Source organism: Ambystoma mexicanum, chromosome 1q (assembly GCF_040938575.1).
Source record: "Ambystoma mexicanum isolate Mex_15411 chromosome 1q, UKY_AmexF1_1, whole genome shotgun sequence".
In the NCBI taxonomy this organism is placed as follows: Eukaryota; Metazoa; Chordata; class Amphibia; order Caudata; family Ambystomatidae; genus Ambystoma; species Ambystoma mexicanum.
This window is the reverse complement of record NC_090922.1, coordinates 674100174-674118470: the sequence shown is the minus strand read 5'-3', so window position 1 is coordinate 674118470 and position 18297 is coordinate 674100174. Positions and strand designations below refer to the sequence as shown.

The 18297-nt window shown below is 47.0% G+C and overlaps 1 protein-coding gene across 1 annotated transcript in view; it reads right to left on the bottom strand.

The window, feature by feature from the left end:
* The window catches only part of LOC138535220 (kinetochore protein Nuf2-A-like), a 528523-nt gene that overhangs the window by 63606 nt on the left and 446620 nt on the right, over positions 1 to 18297 (bottom strand). The window contains exon 13 of the mRNA XM_069641278.1: positions 9092 to 9227. Within this exon, the coding sequence (XP_069497379.1) occupies positions 9092 to 9227 (136 nt within the window). The remainder of the gene's footprint in view (positions 1 to 9091; positions 9228 to 18297) is intronic.

Genomic DNA, 18297 nt, shown 5'->3' with positions numbered 1-18297 from the left:
GCTCCTGTACCTGCAGCACCCTGAGCAGAATTTACAACATGTCCTGGATGTGATGGAACGTTATGCTACAATGTCGGGTATAACTTAACACCCAGAAATAAATCGGGTTTGTACCCCTTAAGAGAGTATGTTGGGAAGCCTATACACAAACTGCCGGTGTTACCAATTAAGTGGGAAATAGATACGTTTCGTTATTGGGGGCGGACAAATACCACGACCCTTAAATACAACATATACATAACACAGTGAAAGGCGTTAGCAAAATTGAAAACAGCATACCACTTTGGACTAGGTTACCATTGTCCATGATGGGGCGCGCATCATTACTGAAGATGGTGGTGATGCCTAGACTCCTACATTACTTTACAAATATCCCATTTGCAATACCTAAAATGTTCTTTAGGAAATTACATAGCATATGCAGGAGCTTCATATGGCACAATTCAAGGTGCATAGTGGCATTGTGGAAGCTCCAGAACCCATACGAGCAAGGAGGAATAAAACTGCCCAATTTCGAGGTATATTTTATGGCTAGCCAACTGCAATTTGTGGCCAAATGGCTGTCAGATGAACAAACAGCTGAATCAAGGTTACTACGAGCGGAAAGCACTCTGTTCTTGTTGAACTAAGTTATATGGCTACCCGATCAGAGCATGAACCGCGCACACCTACTGTTGTGCCTGGGGTGCACAATGTGGCGCTGGGCCTGTCTGTTAACGGGGAACACAACACCATATTCTCTGCAGATCCCGCTAGTGGTGCTGGATGGGGTAGATGAACAAGTGAGGCTAAACGTGAGGAGGAGTTGGGTACCTATAGGGGAAAGCAACCATGGGAGATGTGTTGAAGGAGGGGAGGCCCAAGGATTTTGAGGAACTGATAGGCGATACGGGGGTACATCGTGGCAACACATCACACAAATATCCGACTCTTGAAGAGCCTAAGGTGTAGATGGCCAGAGACTGAGATGCCCTTACTGCCAGACGAGATGATAGAGACATTTTACGATGGAATTAAGAGATACGAGGCAAAAGTGGGAAGCAGATTTACAAGAGCCAGTGTCGGACGAGATATGGAGTAGAGCCATAGGGTATCACAAAAAGGTGCTGAGGAATGCAAGACTTCAACAGATCCAAATTATACGTGACCCATAGAGCATATTTGACCCCGAACAAAATAGCCAAGTTTAATCACACAGAAATACAGACATGCCCGAAGCAGAATGCAGATCTGGTGCATATGTTTTGGGCATGCGCAGAGATTAGCAGATTTTGGGGAGAGGTAGCCCAAACATTGGCAAAAGCAGAAATCACTGTGGATGTTGGATCCCCAATAGCTTGTCTGTTAGGGGGCTTCCCAAGACCCAAACGTGCTAGACATTTGAGCAAGCTCAGGGATACATACTGGCAAAACGCAGAATAGCCGTAGAAGTCATACAATTGAATGTGAAATGTTTGTAATGATTAAAAGTTTGCAAGTTTAAACATCAATAAACATTGTTAAAAAAAAACAAAGAAAGATGCAATACTCCGTGATTTCCACTAGATGTCGTACTATATGCACAGCATGTAAATCTAAGCAGATTCAAAAGCATCAGAAATATATGATACATTACTCACCGTAATCGCATTTCTGATGCTTGTATCTGCTTAGATTCACATGGGCACATAGGCCGACATCTAGTGGTAGTCAGAGTATTACATTATTTGTTTTGAAAACTCAAAAAGGGATGTCGACAGGGCGTTCCAGTTATACTATCCCTATCGTGACGTCCACTGTACCCATGGTCCTTCACGCGTTGAGGTCCCTTACATTGTTTTGTGTCATGAGGTAGCATAAAATGTAGCCGGAATAAAGATGTAATAAAGCAGATAAGAAGCAATAAAGCCAGAAAACCATCTATGCACCTTCTACTCCATGAGGGGGGTGGGGGAGTGGGCACATGTGAATCTAAGCAGATACAAGTATCAGAAATACGATTACAGTGAGTAATGCGGATTCTTGTGGATCTGCTTAGATCACATTTTATGCATAGACTAGCGAGCAGTATCAGGAGAAGGAGGTGGGTTGTGAGAAGGTACGGCAGCAAATAAATGTTTTAGTACCACTTGTCCCACCGGTGAATCTGCTTTATAATGTGCGTCAATGCAGTAATGGGGAGTAAAAGGTATATATGAAACTACATGTAGCTGCTTTGCAAATGGCGTCTAGTGGGACGTTTGCAATAAAAGCAAAAGTAGCTTGTGTACCTCTGGTAGAGTGAGCTCTTGGTGTGAAAGGCAGAGTTTTCTTTGATAGGGAATAGCAAAGCTGTATGCATTTCACTATCCATCTGGGGATGGCGTTCTTTGAAACGTGATCAACTTCCCTGCCCGGTGCTATGGAGAAACAGTTGATCTGTTTTTCTTAGCGGTTTCCTTTTGTTTACATAGTACAAAACTGCCCGCTTACATCCAGTGTACAGAGTTTTTTCTCAGCTGAGCTTGATGGATTTGGAAAGAAAGCGGGTAGTTCACTGGATTGGTTAACATGGAACTTGGATATGAATTTGGGTGAAAACCTAGGGTGTGTAACCTAGGTTGTGTACCAAGGACCATTTTGTCTTTGTGGATAAATAACAAAGACAGGGTCTTGCACTGATAAATCTTGTAGCTTGCTAACCCTTCTTGTAGAGGTGATGGCTACCAGAAAATCTGTTTTGTATGTTAGGCGTTGAGGCTGGATTTGTGCACAGGCTCGAAGGGAGGACCCATAAGCTTTGAGAGTACAACATTAAGATCCCAACCTGGAGGTGGGTTGGAAATGAGGGGAGGGGGTAAAGTCTCTTTACTCCTTACATGAAAGCCTTAACCGTTCCTACAGGACACCTTGTTTTGTGAAGTGGTGTGCACAAACAAAGCTGTTAGGTGAACCTTGATGGAGTTAAATACTAGGACAGAGTCTAATAAGTGGAGTATGTAGTGAAGAATGTGTGAAGGAGTACATTCAATAGGGTTCACATCCTTTGATTGGCACCATAGTACAAATATTTTCCATGTATTGAAGAAGAAGTGCCTGGTGTTAGGTTTGCGTGCCTCCTTGAGGATTTCCATACACCTTTGAGGTCATATTAAATGTCCAAACTCTGACTTCAGGAGCCAAGCTGCCAAGTTCATAGACTGAAGATGAGGGTGTAATGTTGACCCCCGGTGCTGGGACAGCATGTTGTAGGGGCAAGGGAGCCTGATTGGTTTGCATTTGCCAGTTTGAGTAGATGTGGAAACCAAGGTTGTCTCGCCCACATAGGAGCAACCAGGATTAGAGTCACTTGTTCCTGGTGCATTTTGTGCAATATCCTGCTAAGGAGCAGTGTCGTTGGAAAAACCAAAGCAATTTTCCCCACCAGCTAATCCACAGGGCGTTTCCCTTGGATCTGGATTGGGTAAACCTGGATGCAAAGTCTGGGCATTGTGCATTTAGACTTGTGGCAAACAAGTCTAAATGAGGATAACCCCAGAGGGAGAAGATATCGTCTAGGATTCCTCAGAGTTGCCACTCGTATTCTTCGGGTAGAGGATCTCTGCTTAGGGAGTCTGCTAGAGAATTGAGTTCCCCAGGAACATGTTGAGACACTAGGAGCAAGTTCCGCTTGAGTGCCACTTCCAAATGTTATAGCCTGGGCAGACTTGGAGAGTGTGCCTCCCTGCTTGTTTATGTAGAACATGGCAGTGGGGCTGTCTGTGAGGACTTGCACCGTTTGTCCTGTTAGATACAGTTGGAAAGCTTGCAAGGGTTTGAGTACCGCCAGTAGTTCTAGAAGGTTGATGTGGTTTTGGGCTGTCATCTGTGTTCATAGGCCATGCGCTGTGTGGGGAATGTAATGGGCTACCCATCCAGAGAGGGAGGAGTCTGTTGTAATTATTGTTTGTATTGGAGGATTGTGAAAGTGTTTGCCTTGTAACAGATTGTCCTTTGACCACCAGCGAAGTGCTTGTACTAGGGTTAGTGAAACAACCGCTTGATCGTCCCAATGACCGCTTGCCTGAGACCACTGTTCGCCAATCACTCCTGCATTGGACGCATGCGCAACCGTGCATGTGGAACTAGATAAATGCATGAAGCCATCATCCCGGCAGGCACATTGCTGTGCGTACAGTTATTTGGCAAGCCACTAGATAATGAGGTATTTGCAGCAGTATGTTTTGAACTCTTTCGTTTGAGGGGAAGACTAGCCCCTTTTTTGTCTTTATGATAGCTCCTAGGAACCGCTTGGTTTGGCTTGGAACAAGGCTTCATTTTTTTCTTGTTGATTGAAAGCCCCAATTAGAACAGAAGGTTGATTGTTTTTTGGGCATTTTGCTTGCAAATTTGGGGGGTGTCCCCGTTATCAGCCAGTTGACCAGATAAGGGTACACTGGGATTGTCTGCGTAAGTGTGCCACCACTACCGCCAATACCTTGGTGAATACCCTTGGAACTGAGGCTATGCCGAAGGGGAGCACCTTGAATTGATAGTGGTGATTTGCTATCTTGAAGCGCAGGAATTTTGTGTGCGCTGGGAACATTGAAATATGAAAGTACAAATAGGTACTGAGGGTTCATTAGTCTTTGAATAAGGGGATTTTGGGAGTAGGGACATTGAAGATTTTGAGGAGAGTGCTGGGACATGTTTTTTAATGAGTTCCCTCATTTTTTAATTATTGGAAAGGGCAATGGAAGCGTCTTTCAACACATGTTCGCAGGTACCCGAGGAATTTGTCCGATTTGTTCGCCGTGTCAGAAACAGACTTTGGCGTCTGTTTTAGGGGCCTGTCATGTGGCGAAACCGATGGCCCAGAGGACAGGGATTTTTCGGACCGTCCCTTCAACTCTGCGTGTGGCTTTTCGGTCAACAAAGTGGTTGGCTGTCGGCCATGTGGTGTATGTTTTGTGTGGCGTGCAGTGTGGGAGCTTGAGCTGCCGGGTGTCGTCTCCGTAGAAGAATTGCCAGCCTGCCTGATGGAGTCAGGGACCTGCACGCGGGAAACCTTCAGGTCCCAATCGCCCTCATCATCACTTAGGATAATGGCACTGCCATCGCTGGAGGCTCTTGTCACGTCCATAGCGACGTCTGCCTAAATGCCGTGATTGGCCCAGTGCTTAGTCTCCCGGTCCCTTAGTGCCTTGGGTCAAAAAAGTTTGCAATGCTTTTCGGAATGGTCTCTGGGGAGGCAGAGGTTACACACTGTTAATACTTTCATGGAAACATTCCTGTAACCTGGAAGGGCAAAATTTAAATGGTGTGTTCTCCATGGTATGGAAAGATGGCAGCTCGGCGATGAAAAAGGAAGTATGGGGAAAAAGGCATTCTTAAACGGACCCACTCCCTACTGTGAAGGGCCGAGGCCTAAGTAGGTTGCAGTCAAAGTTCATAATCAATGGCGTTCACCAGAATGAAAGGAACTCCGCAACTTGCGCCCGACTATGATGGCCGAAAAAAACGGAGGGACTGACGCATGATGGATTGATCAACTGCCAAATTTCTCTTCAAAAACATCTTCCTTCTCGAACTCTCCACTCATCCACCTCCAACTCTGAGGGTCAGACGCTTCGCCCAGCAGAGTTGGGGGCAGATCTATGTCATCGGCTGGGGCCGCTTTCAAACTTGAGCAGAACCACCTCCGGTTCCGGAGGCAACTCAAGACTTTCATTTTCGCTTCCGCTTTCTCTCTTCCCCTCCCCTGCTGATGCACCCGACTGCTCCGTGCACTGGTCACCCTTTGCACTCGGGCCCAGCCTCCTGCATGTCCAGGCTCTCCAGCATTTAAGGGTCTGTATCTGCAACCCTACAGTCCCCTCTCTGCACTTATGAGCCACCCGCTGGCTGCACTTGCGAGTTAAATGCACTTCCCTCTTCCCCTCCCCTGGCACTTCTTCCCTTCCCTGCACTTGTGCGATCTGAATGAGAAGGCCTACTAAGATCGTCATTTTGTCCTCCCTCTGTTTCCCCCTCATCTTGTCGCACCTAGAAACACTGGTGTCCAGGCGGGTTATACATCATATCATATCATGGGTACAGTGGACGTCACACTAGGGATCGCACTGGCACACCCAGTCAACGTCCCTTTGAGTTTCGAAAACAAATTATGTAATACTCTGCGACTACCACTAGATTTCAGCCTATGCATAGCATGTGATCTAAGCAGATCCACAAGCCTCAGAAAAAGAAAAAATATATATTTATTTATATATACATATACACACACACATAGACACACACCCACACACTGTGTGAATAACTGCTTATGATTGTAAAGTAGTGTGTAACCCATAGTGCGTTACCCAACTGTGTTGTATATATGTACTAATTATTTGTACTTACCTTAAGAGATTTATAGCATGCCATAGTGTAATAAATTATGGTTATAACTTACCTGTGTGGAACTTATTATTATCAATTCTAAGTGTGAACTGTTTTACAGAACAGGGCCCTGCTGTCTTTGGTTCACACTTGCTGCTTGGCCAATATTACAAGAGTAGCTATGCTTAACTAGGGTTGTGAATAATCTTGCTAACCCTAGGTTGGCTTTTCCAAGTCCTACCCCAGGCAGTGACTTTGAAAAGTCCTCCCAACAGAAAGCCTGAGCTTCCCGAATGATCTTGGTCAAGTCAACGCCCTCTCACTCAAACCTGAGAGGATGCTTCCTGGAAGGAGCGGAGTCCATCCAGGAGCACGATTTTTATTTCCATCTTCAAACTTCTTCTCTGGCCTCAAAGACCAGTCGCGAGAGGGTTGGCACTCAAAAGGACCTCATGAGTGCCCCTCCTGCTCATTACTAAGAGCAGCGTAGCAACCAAATCCGTGATGGCCTTGGAATGCATAGAGTTGTAGGAGCTGCATTTCTCAGTATTATTGTATATGCCAAGGCACACAACACACTAAGCAAGGGTATAAGACTGGGCCCAAAATAAAACCAATCTTTGTTTTTCATCTGGAAATAGGTCTTCAATCTAAAGTGGCAAACTGTGAAAAAACATTCCAGCACTGTTAAGACTGTTGAAAGAAACTGGAAGGTGGTGCAGGCAGCTCCAGGTATTCATAAACGGATGGCAGCATCAAGGAGTCATGGTATTATTGCGAAACCCCATAACGATGCCTGGCGGCAAGCTGAAAATCTTTCCGGAGCAAATCGCTTCTGAAGGAGATTTCCCAGATGAGGAATTCAAACTATTAGACCTAGACAACAAACATGGTGCTAGCATCATTGCTAAGATTATTTGTTTTGGCTGAAGATGCTAAAAGAGCATCAGAACGTGGGAGAATTGTATGCTCTCATACAAAGATGTCTCCCAACAGGTATTTCTGTGCACAGAGATTGTGCCCAACCCGATGCAAATGATTTGTTTTGCAGCATTCTGTCCAATCTGCAATAAATCACAAGAAGAGTGGTTTCATGCCAAGGTGCATGTGATTGAAGCCTGCTTTGTGACAAATCACAGAGTGATAATACTACTATAAAAATGTACTTTTTTGTAAGCTTTCTTTTCTGCAATTATTTTTTTGCCAATGACTAGCTTTGAGAATAGAGATTCAACTAAATTCAAGAAGGTTGGGGAAACTCTCAGGTAACTTGCATGCAGAGCAGATACTGCTCATAACTAGATCTGAAAGTTTAGCGAAACTACTCTGAATATGTTTGACTGGTTGTCCAATGAGCAGTTAGGTGAGTTGTAGAGCCTGTATCTGTAATTCCTTTTTCTCATTGGGTAAAACTGCAGATGTGCAGTTATAGCAGATAGGTGTGACTGCATTATTCAGTTAGTGCAGCACTTTTCTGCCTTGCCGGTCATTTATAGTTTAACTGGTTTTATCATGAAGCACGTGCTGCAAGGTGGCAGCTTCACTTTGAAACAGAAGGCTTTGGTGAGTTGTGGCTGTTGAAGGTGGGGGCCCAGGGGGAAATTTCATTTGGACTGTGAGAGAGTTTGGGGTTTGAGGGAGACAGCAGGGTAGCGCTCTAGGTGAAACAAGCAGAGATTCTGGCCCCTGCGCCGACCAACAGCTGACACATGCCTTGCTCTCAAAGGGCAAACTTCACAGCAGGCCATTGAGCATAGCACTTGAGCATGTTGGAGTGAGATCTGAAGCACCATTCAGCCTGCCAACCAACATACTAAGCAAGGTTAAATGGGTGCCCGAGGTCCTCCAATTTCAAGCAGCGCTTCCTCTGAACCAAACGTTCTTGCTTCCTATAACCCTTAGCTGGTAGTCCCTGCAGAGGATGGTTATGTTTCTGATGGGATACAATGCATCTATTTGAGACTGTGAGAAAGCAAGAGGCAGATTAGTGGGATTAAAAGGTGGCATTGTGAGTTAGAGAAGTGAGGGCCGGTCGTTAAATGGCCAGGGATAGGTGTTCAGGGTGTTTTTCTTACTGCTCTCCCCTTGCCCCAACTAACCAATTGCCCTCTAAGATCTTCTAGTACCACACCTCTTGCAATTCCCCCCAACAGAAACACACATCTAGCCATTAACACCTGAACACAAACGGGCCACGGTTAAGCTCTCCTCTTTCACCCTAGCCCACTCTCCCACATCAATGGCTGAAAAGACCAATAGCGCTGCAGTCTATCAGATCTTGGACTCTTCCACATGGATAACATACTCCCAAGTTTCCCCGCCAAACCCAGAGAAAGCAGATTGGCACTCAGGAACGGATACTTCCGACCTGCACCCATCCATACCACAGGTTTTACATCTGCCTTGCCGATTGTACCACTACAGAATCCCATAACCATTTTCGTCTTGCAAAGTCACCTGCAGCAAGGTCACATGTAGTGGAAAAGGGCACTACACAAGACCACTTCCATTACATAGACTAATGCAGTGTGTGATTGGTTTTATTTGGCATTAAAGGAAAGCTGGACAGCTCATTTGACCTAGCTTTACAAATTGCTAGCGGATAAGCCCATTAGGTTCATGTTTGTGACTTACATCTAAAGGGGCACTTTAGTGCAGGGACGCAGAGGTCCAGTAAGTCCACTAAACCAGGTCTACAATAAACAGATCATAAGGGAAAGTGTTTGCAGAGCAAATATTAAATATTGCACAAAAATACATTTATTTTGCCCACCTGGACTTCAGCCTTTTGTTCTTCTGTGTACTCAAGAAGTTTTTTCTTCTGTAAGCGAGCATGTTGGATTTCTCTCTCCTTCTGATCTAGCCTCCCATGAGCTGCTTCTCTTTTTTCACGGATGCGATTACATGCTCTGAAATATAACAATCAAACGGCTTTATTTTTAATGGAACGTCATTAAATTACAGATCAATAAAATCATGGCATTATAATATAATCACATCATAGGTAATAAACATGTAGCCAATAACAGTGTATAAGATGGTTAAATAATACATATTATTTCACATAACTCCCATCTACTCCCTAAATAAAACAAGCGATAAAAAATCTTGCAGTACCTATACTACAAGCCAGAAAAGGAAAAAAAAAAAAAGTTTCCTACATAATGATTGGGACTATTACATGACGTTCGCTCGTTAAAGCAATAAACCTTTAGTCCCTACGGAGCCATGCCTAACAAATAAAGGTAGCTGAAGTTGTACAATCAGATGATAATCTACAAAAAAAAGCAAGGCCTCCCCAACACCTTTTTTTTTTTTAGCAAGGGCATAACGTAAGCCGCTCTAAGATCCCTATGTAACGGGCAAAAGCATAAAAAGGGGCGGGTTGATTCCAAAACACCCACACAGTTCAAACAGCATTTGATGGACGGGTTCCAGCTTTTCAAAAAGCCCAAACCTTAAATAGAACAACTTTGCATATTGTGAATACAGGAGATCTAGGTATGCCTCGAATGAAAGCTTACTTAACCAATATGCCTGAGAAAGCCCAATCTGTTGGCATTCTAGAATAGTGCAATCACCAACAGGTTAGGTTGATTTAAACAATTTTCAGCCATCATTAAAACAACTGGATTATTCCACAGGTCTATATGATCCAAGTTTAACAATGTGGACTTGACATGGCCACCATGGCAGTGTAAACCCCCTCCTTGGGACAATACATCCACTAAAGCGTCCTTATATTTAGCCAAGAATGGGGACAACCATATCCTAGTCCAGTAGATTATTGGCTTCAACTTCACATCATGTATAAGATGATTCTAGTCCAGTTCCATCGTTAAAGGTATATTAGGGGTTCCCTTGGGGAGGCATAGCAATAATAAAAAAAATTCTCTAAAGCAGTAAGGTTAAAAAAAAAAAAAAAACCCCTCGCCCCCCCCCCCCCCCCCCACAAACCAGCACCAAAAAAAATAAAAAATAACATGCAGATTTTGCCTCGGCTTTATACATTTGCAGGGAGGTTCATACTGCACCGTTACCATGCACATTTGCAAATTTAACAATAGCATTGCTAGATCTCGCAAGGGTTGATTCATCTTTATCAATTTGTCTAGCCCAAGAACACTTATTCATGAATCCCATCCCAAAATAATTAAAATCTTCGGTGCCCTCTTCTGTTGTTGGCTGTAATTATCATGGTCTTGGTCAAGTTGATTTCCAGACCATTTTCCAGGCTGAAGGAATGGTTCAAACGGCACAGACACCAGCTGTGTTATCCGCAAAAATAAGTGGGATTGTGTCAAAGCCTAAAATGGGTGCATCTTGCAGCACATTATCAATGATTCCAAATAAAGTATTTCTGAACAAACAGAAAACTGTGAGTGCCAGGACGCACCCCTGGTGCAGGTCACCGGCAAGGCTCCATCTTACTGTTGCCTCATTGTTGCTATATTTTAGGAGAGTTTTCCTAAAGTCCCACTGACAGTAAGACTTTAGTAAGCGATCCCAGTAGTTTGTAGATCCCAAACTCTTAATATCAGTCTGAACTAGCTCATGACCTTTGTAGTTTGGCAGAGTAGTCAGGCTTATCTTAAGAGGAAGATGTGAGCTGTAGGAAAGTACTCTGAATCTTAGACAGCCACAGCAAAGAAGCACTTAAATATATATCTTTTATATAAATATATGTGTATTACATCTACACCAGAATCACTTAAAACTTCAGACGTTTACGAAGAACACTTAGGAAAAGGGGAAAAGACAAGGTGATTGTATTATCGGTAATTGCGCACTCATGCGGTTTTCAACAGGTCATACAGTAATGCATTTACTCTGCAAACACATATAGAAAAGTCACTTAAAGGGAGGAAAATAAGTGATTAGTGCAGCATGAGCTTAGTTCAAGGTTCTAGAGATGTTTTTTTCGCCTGGCAAGTCTTTAAAGTCCAAAAATGTACCACTAGCTAAAGGCAGTTCGGAGAGGGCTTGACGTCTTGGCAAACAGCAAATAATGAAGCGTTCCTGCAGATTTCTTCCAGTGTCTGAAGTTATTGAAGCAGCAAGTTAGCAACTAATAAAGGAGACCTAAAAACGCACTCGAGAAGGGAACACAAGCAGCTGCTTGGGTCAGAGGTAAGAGCAGGTTGATCTGGACACCTTATGTGCACTCAATCCCTCTGGAGCGACTTCTTAGAATAAGGTAAGCAATACCTTTTTCCCCACAGTACCTTTGGTTTGAAGAAAGTGTTTGTGTTGGCTCCTCCGGTATGTGGCAGCTCTGGACCAGACCTCCGGATTCCTTGGTCTAGTGACGAAAGGCAGGACAACGGATGGCGTCTCTCAGCAGCAGTCTCCAGGGAGGACCTGTAGCACGACTTTCATCAACTTCTTGGTTCACTCTGCGGGTTTGGAGCCTTTTCAGCAGCATCAACAAAGGACGCGGATTGCCCGGTCTTCGCTTCCTGTAGTCCCACACTTTGGTGAGGTGATCTGGGCGAGTTGGATTCGATCTCTGGAGTGTCCTAATGGGATCAGCACAGATTTTGGACGGATTCAGCCTTTCCACGATGATGCACTCGAAATGGGCAGCAGATTGTCTCCTGGTATTGGGGTTCCGCAGCTCCGGAGGCTCCTAGGACCTCGGGAGATGGCTCGTTTTAAAGTTAGTCTTGGGACTATTTATTCCCACAAGCCAAACGTTAGTAGTAGTCTTCTTCGGAGCTCCTCTGTCGCATCGAAAACAGGTTCAGGACAGCAGTGGTCCCTTCATGGTCTTGCAAAGGGTCTGCAGGCGTCTCTGGTCGTCTTTGAGTTACTTCCGTTTCCAGTGGTCGACTTGCTTTACACTCCAGAAACCTCACCATTTATACAGTTTCAGCACACACTCCTCTGCAATCTCATCATTTTACAGAAAGGTGGCGTTTGGCTGTCCAATCAGGACAGCTAGACCCCCTATGGGAGCTGGTCGTATTCAGGCGCTCTGGCAGACAAAGGACAGAGGTTCGGGGGGGGGGGGGAGGAGACTCCTCCCCCACTTCCTGCCTGCCCAGATAACCCCTGGATATATATATATATATATATATATATATATATATATATATATACACACACACACAATTGTAGAAGAGCTAACAAAGAACAACCACGCTAGTTAAGGCGAAAAAAGAAGGGAGGCCCTAAATTGGTACTTGGGAGTTCCTAGTGTGCATAACCGAGGCTATGGACATAACCTGCAGTATAAAAGCATACACAATAGTTGGCAGAACACGTCCACTACCATCAGCCATAACTAGGTGATGGTCTGTGTGACTAGAAATTCACAGGCGCTGAGAGAAGGGGGGTGCAAAGTATCCCTTTGGCACTCCACTGAAGGTGGTGGGTGCTAATCTCTCAGACTATTGAGTTTTGGGGGAGACACTAAGTATCTCTCTATTCTGTACATAGCCCATAAGAACGAATGAGTGGAAAAAGGATCCACTCATTCAGGTTTAAAAGAAAAAGCTCCAGAAGTCCAGCAAAAAGCACTGGGGGTCTCACTAGAAGTGATGAAGCACAATAATAAATCTCCCCAACACTATACAACGAGATAATCGATCTAACCAATATGATAAATCATTTATAACACGCCTGTACACAATTGTTTCTAGGAGCGACAAGACAAGGGAGGGGAGGGAAGACGGAGGAAGACAAGACCAACTATCTTAGTAGGCCTTGTGTCATTCAGATCGTGCAAGTGCGAGATAACGAGAAGTTCAAGGAGAAAGGAAGGGGGTGCAAGGGAGAGGGGTGGGGAAAACAGGGCAGCAATGATCTGAGTAAGTGCAGCCAGGGCAGTGCGGCTCTGGGTAGTGCAAGGAGAACAAGGGACTGTAGGGTTACAGTTAGAGCACCTAAGTACGTGGTAGGGTGACTGCTCAAGAAAGAGCCTGGTACCCAGTGAGACTGAGGGTAGCCAAGCAACCAGTGGGTACAGCAGACAGGTAGTTCAGCAGGGGAGGTAGAGAGAGAAAGAGGAGAAGAGGAAGGTTTTGAGCTGCATCCAGAACTTCAGGTGGTCGGGCTCCGGTTTGAGAGAGGCAGGGATGCCATTCCAGAGGGAGGCACCTGCAGAGGAGAGGAAGAGATCTACCCCCCACTATCTGCCTAGAGAAGCATCTAACCCTTAGAGAGTTGGAGGTAGCTGAGTGAAGTGCTTGAGAAAGAAGGTATTTTGGAAGAGAGCAGAATGTAGTCCGGACCCGGCCCCAGAAAGCCTTGTGGACAATGCAAGGGGTCTTGAACTTGATCCTTGCAGCAAGCGGGAGCCAGTGGAGAGATTTCAGGGCTGTAGAGATACAGTCCCTGGACTTCAGGACAAGGATACGTTGTGCAGTCCTGTTATGGATGAGTTGCAGAGGGCTGAGAGTAGAGGAAGGTAGATTGAGAAAAAGGGCTGTTGCAGTAGTCCAGCCTAGAGAGAACCAGGGCTCTGGAGACAGCAAGCTTCTGGGAGAAAGGGACGAGTCCCTTTGAGGAGGTGTGGCCGGTAGTGGGACTCTTGGCAACGTCCGAGATCTGAGGAGAGAAAGTGTGGAGTCAAAGATGACACCAAGTTTTTTTGCCGCGAAGGAAGAGGGCCCAGGACGGGGGGCCAGAGTGAGAGAGGGAAAGCAGGGGCAGGGGTCCCAATGAGAAGGCATTACGGCAGAGATCATTGGATGCACACCAATCAGGTAGTCCGGAATGAGCGAGAGAGAGGGGAGGAGCCCGAGGGGAGGAGGCCGAGGGGAGGAGGCCGAGGGGAGCCTAAAAGGAAAGCTGAGCATCATCCGCATAACACAAAGTTAGAGGAGAAGGTAGAGATCAGGTGGGCCAAAGGGGAAAAACCAGGGTGAGTGGATAGAGCCCTGGGGAACGCCACAGGTAGAGAGGTGGCAGAGAGAAAGGGACCAAGTTGGACCTGGGCGGGGTAGTCCAAGGGGAAGGAGGTCAGCCACCCCAGGGCCTGATCCGTGATTCCCAGGTTCTCAGTGTCTATTGATCAGGATGGCATGGCTGACTGTGACGAAAGCAGAGTAAAGATCAAGGAGGATGAGGGCAGGAGGAATGCTGGAATCAAGGTTGGAGAGCAGATCCCCCACAGGTGTTCTGGAGAGCAGTTTCCGTGCCTCTGGCAGCTCTGAAGTCAGACTGATGGTCATGGAGACAACCAACAGATTCAAAGTGGGGAGAAAGCTGGGAGATGACCAGCTTTTCCAAGAGTTTGCCCAGGAAAGGGGTGATGGAGATTGGGCGATAGTTTGCCGGGCAGGTAGGATCGACAGACGGCTTCTTGAGGAAGGGGTGCACAAGGGAGTAGTTAAGGGGAGAGGGGTGTCAAAAAGGTCCAGGATGGTTCTGGAGGAGCAGGGAGCACCTGTTTGGATGACCCTTTCATAGATAGGACGTGTCTAGAAACCTTGTCAGGTGTTGTTAGAGAAAAAGGAGAAAGGAGGAGGAGAGGGAGAGATGGCCAAAGGGGGGCTGAGAGAGGAAGAGGAGATCGAGAACAGGATGTCCTGATTTTTAGCAGAGAGGTGAGAGGCCAGAGCCGTACAGAGGGCCTGGGAGGGAACAGGAGAGGAAGAGACTGCAACAGAATTGGCCAGTTCCTTGCAGATATTAAAGAGTTTGGCTGTGTTGGTCAAGGCTGCAGAGACGCAGGCTTGAATGTGTGCTCTCTTCTTGGACAGGACAGAGTCTGTATTGCCTTTGGAGCAGGCGGCAGGCCAGTTTCTCAGAGGATGCGCCCAAAGCCCTCCACTTCCTCTCCGCCACCCTGCACTTGCATTTAAGGACGGCGAGATCGGAATCATAACAAGAATTCCACTTGTAGCTAGGCTTCAGCCAGATTCTCATGACAGGGGCAATGATGTCCAGGGCGTTGGAAATAGAAGATGCAGATTAGAAAGGGCTGTGTCAGGGTGCAAGATAGGCGCAGGAGTAGGAGGAGCAGAGAAGAACAAGTTACTCTCTTACCTGGTAAATTTCTTTCAATGGGATGGTCCGATGACGTATTTCATATCTATGACAGTAATCACCACAGCTGTGCTGCTTCGGAAAATCTTCGGCATCTGTGTCCTGCGTCGATGACGTCGATACGCCGCCCTCGAGGACCTCCTCCGACGGCCGTCGTCACTGGATGTTTTAAGTAGGACGCACGACGCCCATAGCCTCAGTTGTAGTTTTTTCCCAGAACGTGTGCCACCAGTCTTCTGCCAGTCTGACACACAAAGCCTTGCGGAAACGTAAGCTGCAATCGCATAAGAAATTCTGTAGCGGGGAAGGTAGGGAGGGAGCGATATGGAATAAGTCGTCGGACCATCCCATCGAAAGAACGTTACCAGGTAAGAGAGTAACTTGTTCTTCGAGGGGATTGGGTCCTCCGACGTATTCCATATCTATGACAGACTCCCAAAGCCGTACCAATGCAAAGAGGTGAGAAAAAAATTTAGAAAACAGAAATTTAGCATGCCCAATCAAATTGCGGAGTAAAGGACCACCTTGCCAAAGGCCAGATCCTGCCCCTGGATGGAATCGAGGGAGTAGTGACGTACAAAAGTATGTACCGAAGCCCAGGTGGCTGCAAAACAGATGTTGGGAATAGGAACACCCCTCTGCAGGGCAGTAGAGGCAGCCATACCCCTGGTAGAATGGGTCCGTAAGGCGACCGGTGGGTCCTTACCCGCCAAGCGGTAACACTCAGAGATAGCCAAAATAATCCAGCGAGACAAAGTCTGTTTCGTCACAGCCTGTCCCAAACGCTTTCCAGCGTAACCAATAAAGAGCTGATCGTCCACTCTGACCCGGGGTATGCGTCAAATATAAAAGCTTAACGTTCTCCTAGAATCAAGCCTATGGAGTCTCTCCTCTTCCTTACCAGGATGTGGAGGAGGATAAAATGCCGGAAGAAAAACCTTCTGGCCTAAAGGAAATTCCGACACCACCTTCGGAAGAAAAGAAGGACGAACTCTAAGGACAACCCTGTCCTTATGAAACACAGTGAAGGGTGGCTTAACTGAAAGTGCCTGTAACTCACTCGCTCTGCGAGCGGAAGTGACCTCAACTAAAAATACTGTTTTCAGAGTTAACAGTCTCAAAGGGCATGAATGCAAAGGCTCAAACGGAGCAACCATCAGAAACTTGAGAACGAGGTTCAAATCCCAACTGGGCACCAGGAAAGGTGACGGAGGGAACACATTAGTGAGCCCTTTCAGAAACTGAGAAATTAAAGGAATTTTAAAATAGGAACACTCTTCAAACGAGCGCTTAAACATGGACAGCGCCACCAGGTAACCTTTAATGGTACCCACTTGAAGGCCCCCGTTTCTTTCACATGCAAAAGGATCCACATTCTTAACCCTCCACCAGTCGCAGAACTTCCTCCAACGGCAACGGTACAGGGACTTTGTTGCAGGCCTTCTGGCCGAAAGCAACACCTCCATCACGTCTTCAGGGAGGTCCCAATCCTTGTACCTCAACCTTTCAGAAACCAAGCGTGAAGGTTGAGGGACGTGACCTTTAGTTGGAGAACCTGACCCCCCCTCCCGTGAGAGCAGATCGTCTCGGTAGGGAAGACGACGTGGAGGGCAGATGGACAAGTCGAGAAGGTCTGGGTACCACGTCCTCCGGGCCCACGCCAGAGCAATGAGGATCATCCGGGAACCAAACCTCCGCAGTACTTGCGGGATGACGGGGACTGGAGGAAACGCGTACAGCAGTGGGAATGACCACTCCACCACGAACGCATCTCCTAAGGCTCCGTTTGGAGGAAATTCCCACGAGCAGAACCTCTCGCACTTCCGGTTGACACTGGAGGCGAAGAGATCCACTTGAGGGGTCCGCCAAAGGGCGATGATCTCCAGGAGAATCTCCTGAGCCAACTCCCACTCGTGAGAGATCGCGCTCTGCCTGCTCAGAGCGTCCACTGTCTTGTTTTCGTCTCCTGCCAGATGAACTGCCGAGATCGAAACTTCCTGCTGGATTGCCCAGAACCAGATCTGCATCGCCTCCCTGCACAAAGGAAGTGACCCTGCCCCCCCCTTTTTGTTGAGGTAGTGCATGGCCACTGTGTTGTCCGTCAGGATCAGGACATTCTTTCCTCGCACAGTTGGCAGAAAAGCCTTCAGGGCCAGCCTGACGGCCCTCAGCTCCAACAGATTGATTTGGAGTCTGGACTCCGATGGAGACCAACGAATGCGGACTGTCAACTCGTTGGCATGAGCTCCCCATCCCGTGAGGGATGCGTCCGTCACGATCGTTACCTCCGGCCAGGGCAGCCAAAATGGAGCCCCCCTCATCAGATTGCCTTCGTCGGCCCACCACAGAAGGTCCTGGGCGACCGAAGACGGCACCTGAACAGGGTCTGACATCCTGCCGGAGGACTGAGACCACTGGAGCTTGAGTGCCCATTGCAAAGATCTCATCCGCAACCTGGCCTCTGGCACCAGAAGAATGCAGGATGCCATGAGGCCAAGCAATCTCAAGAACTCGAACGCTGGGAGAGTCTGGGCAAGTTGAAACTTGTGCACCATCTGCTGAATGTGATGAGCCCTCACCTGGGGAGGAAAACACTGCCCGGGGACGTGTTGAGCACTGCTCCGATGTACTGGAGCCTCTGAGTTGGTGTCAAATGGGACTTCTTTAAGTTGAAGGAGAACCCCAGCTTGTGGAGGGAGTGGCAGGTGACTGACAGGTGATCCAGGACTTGCTCGGGAGAGTGCGCCCTGATCAACCAATCGCCCAGGTAGGGGTAGACATGAATCCCCCCTTTCCTGAGGTGCGCTACCACCACTACCATGAGCTTGGTGAAGACCCTCGGGGTTGAGGTCAATCCGAACGGCAGGACCCGAAACTGAAAGTGTGAGTCGCCAACCGCAAACCTCAGGTACTTTTTGTGCTTCGGATGGATCGGCACATGAAAATAAGCGTCCTTGAGGTCGAGAGACACCAACCAGTCCTGAA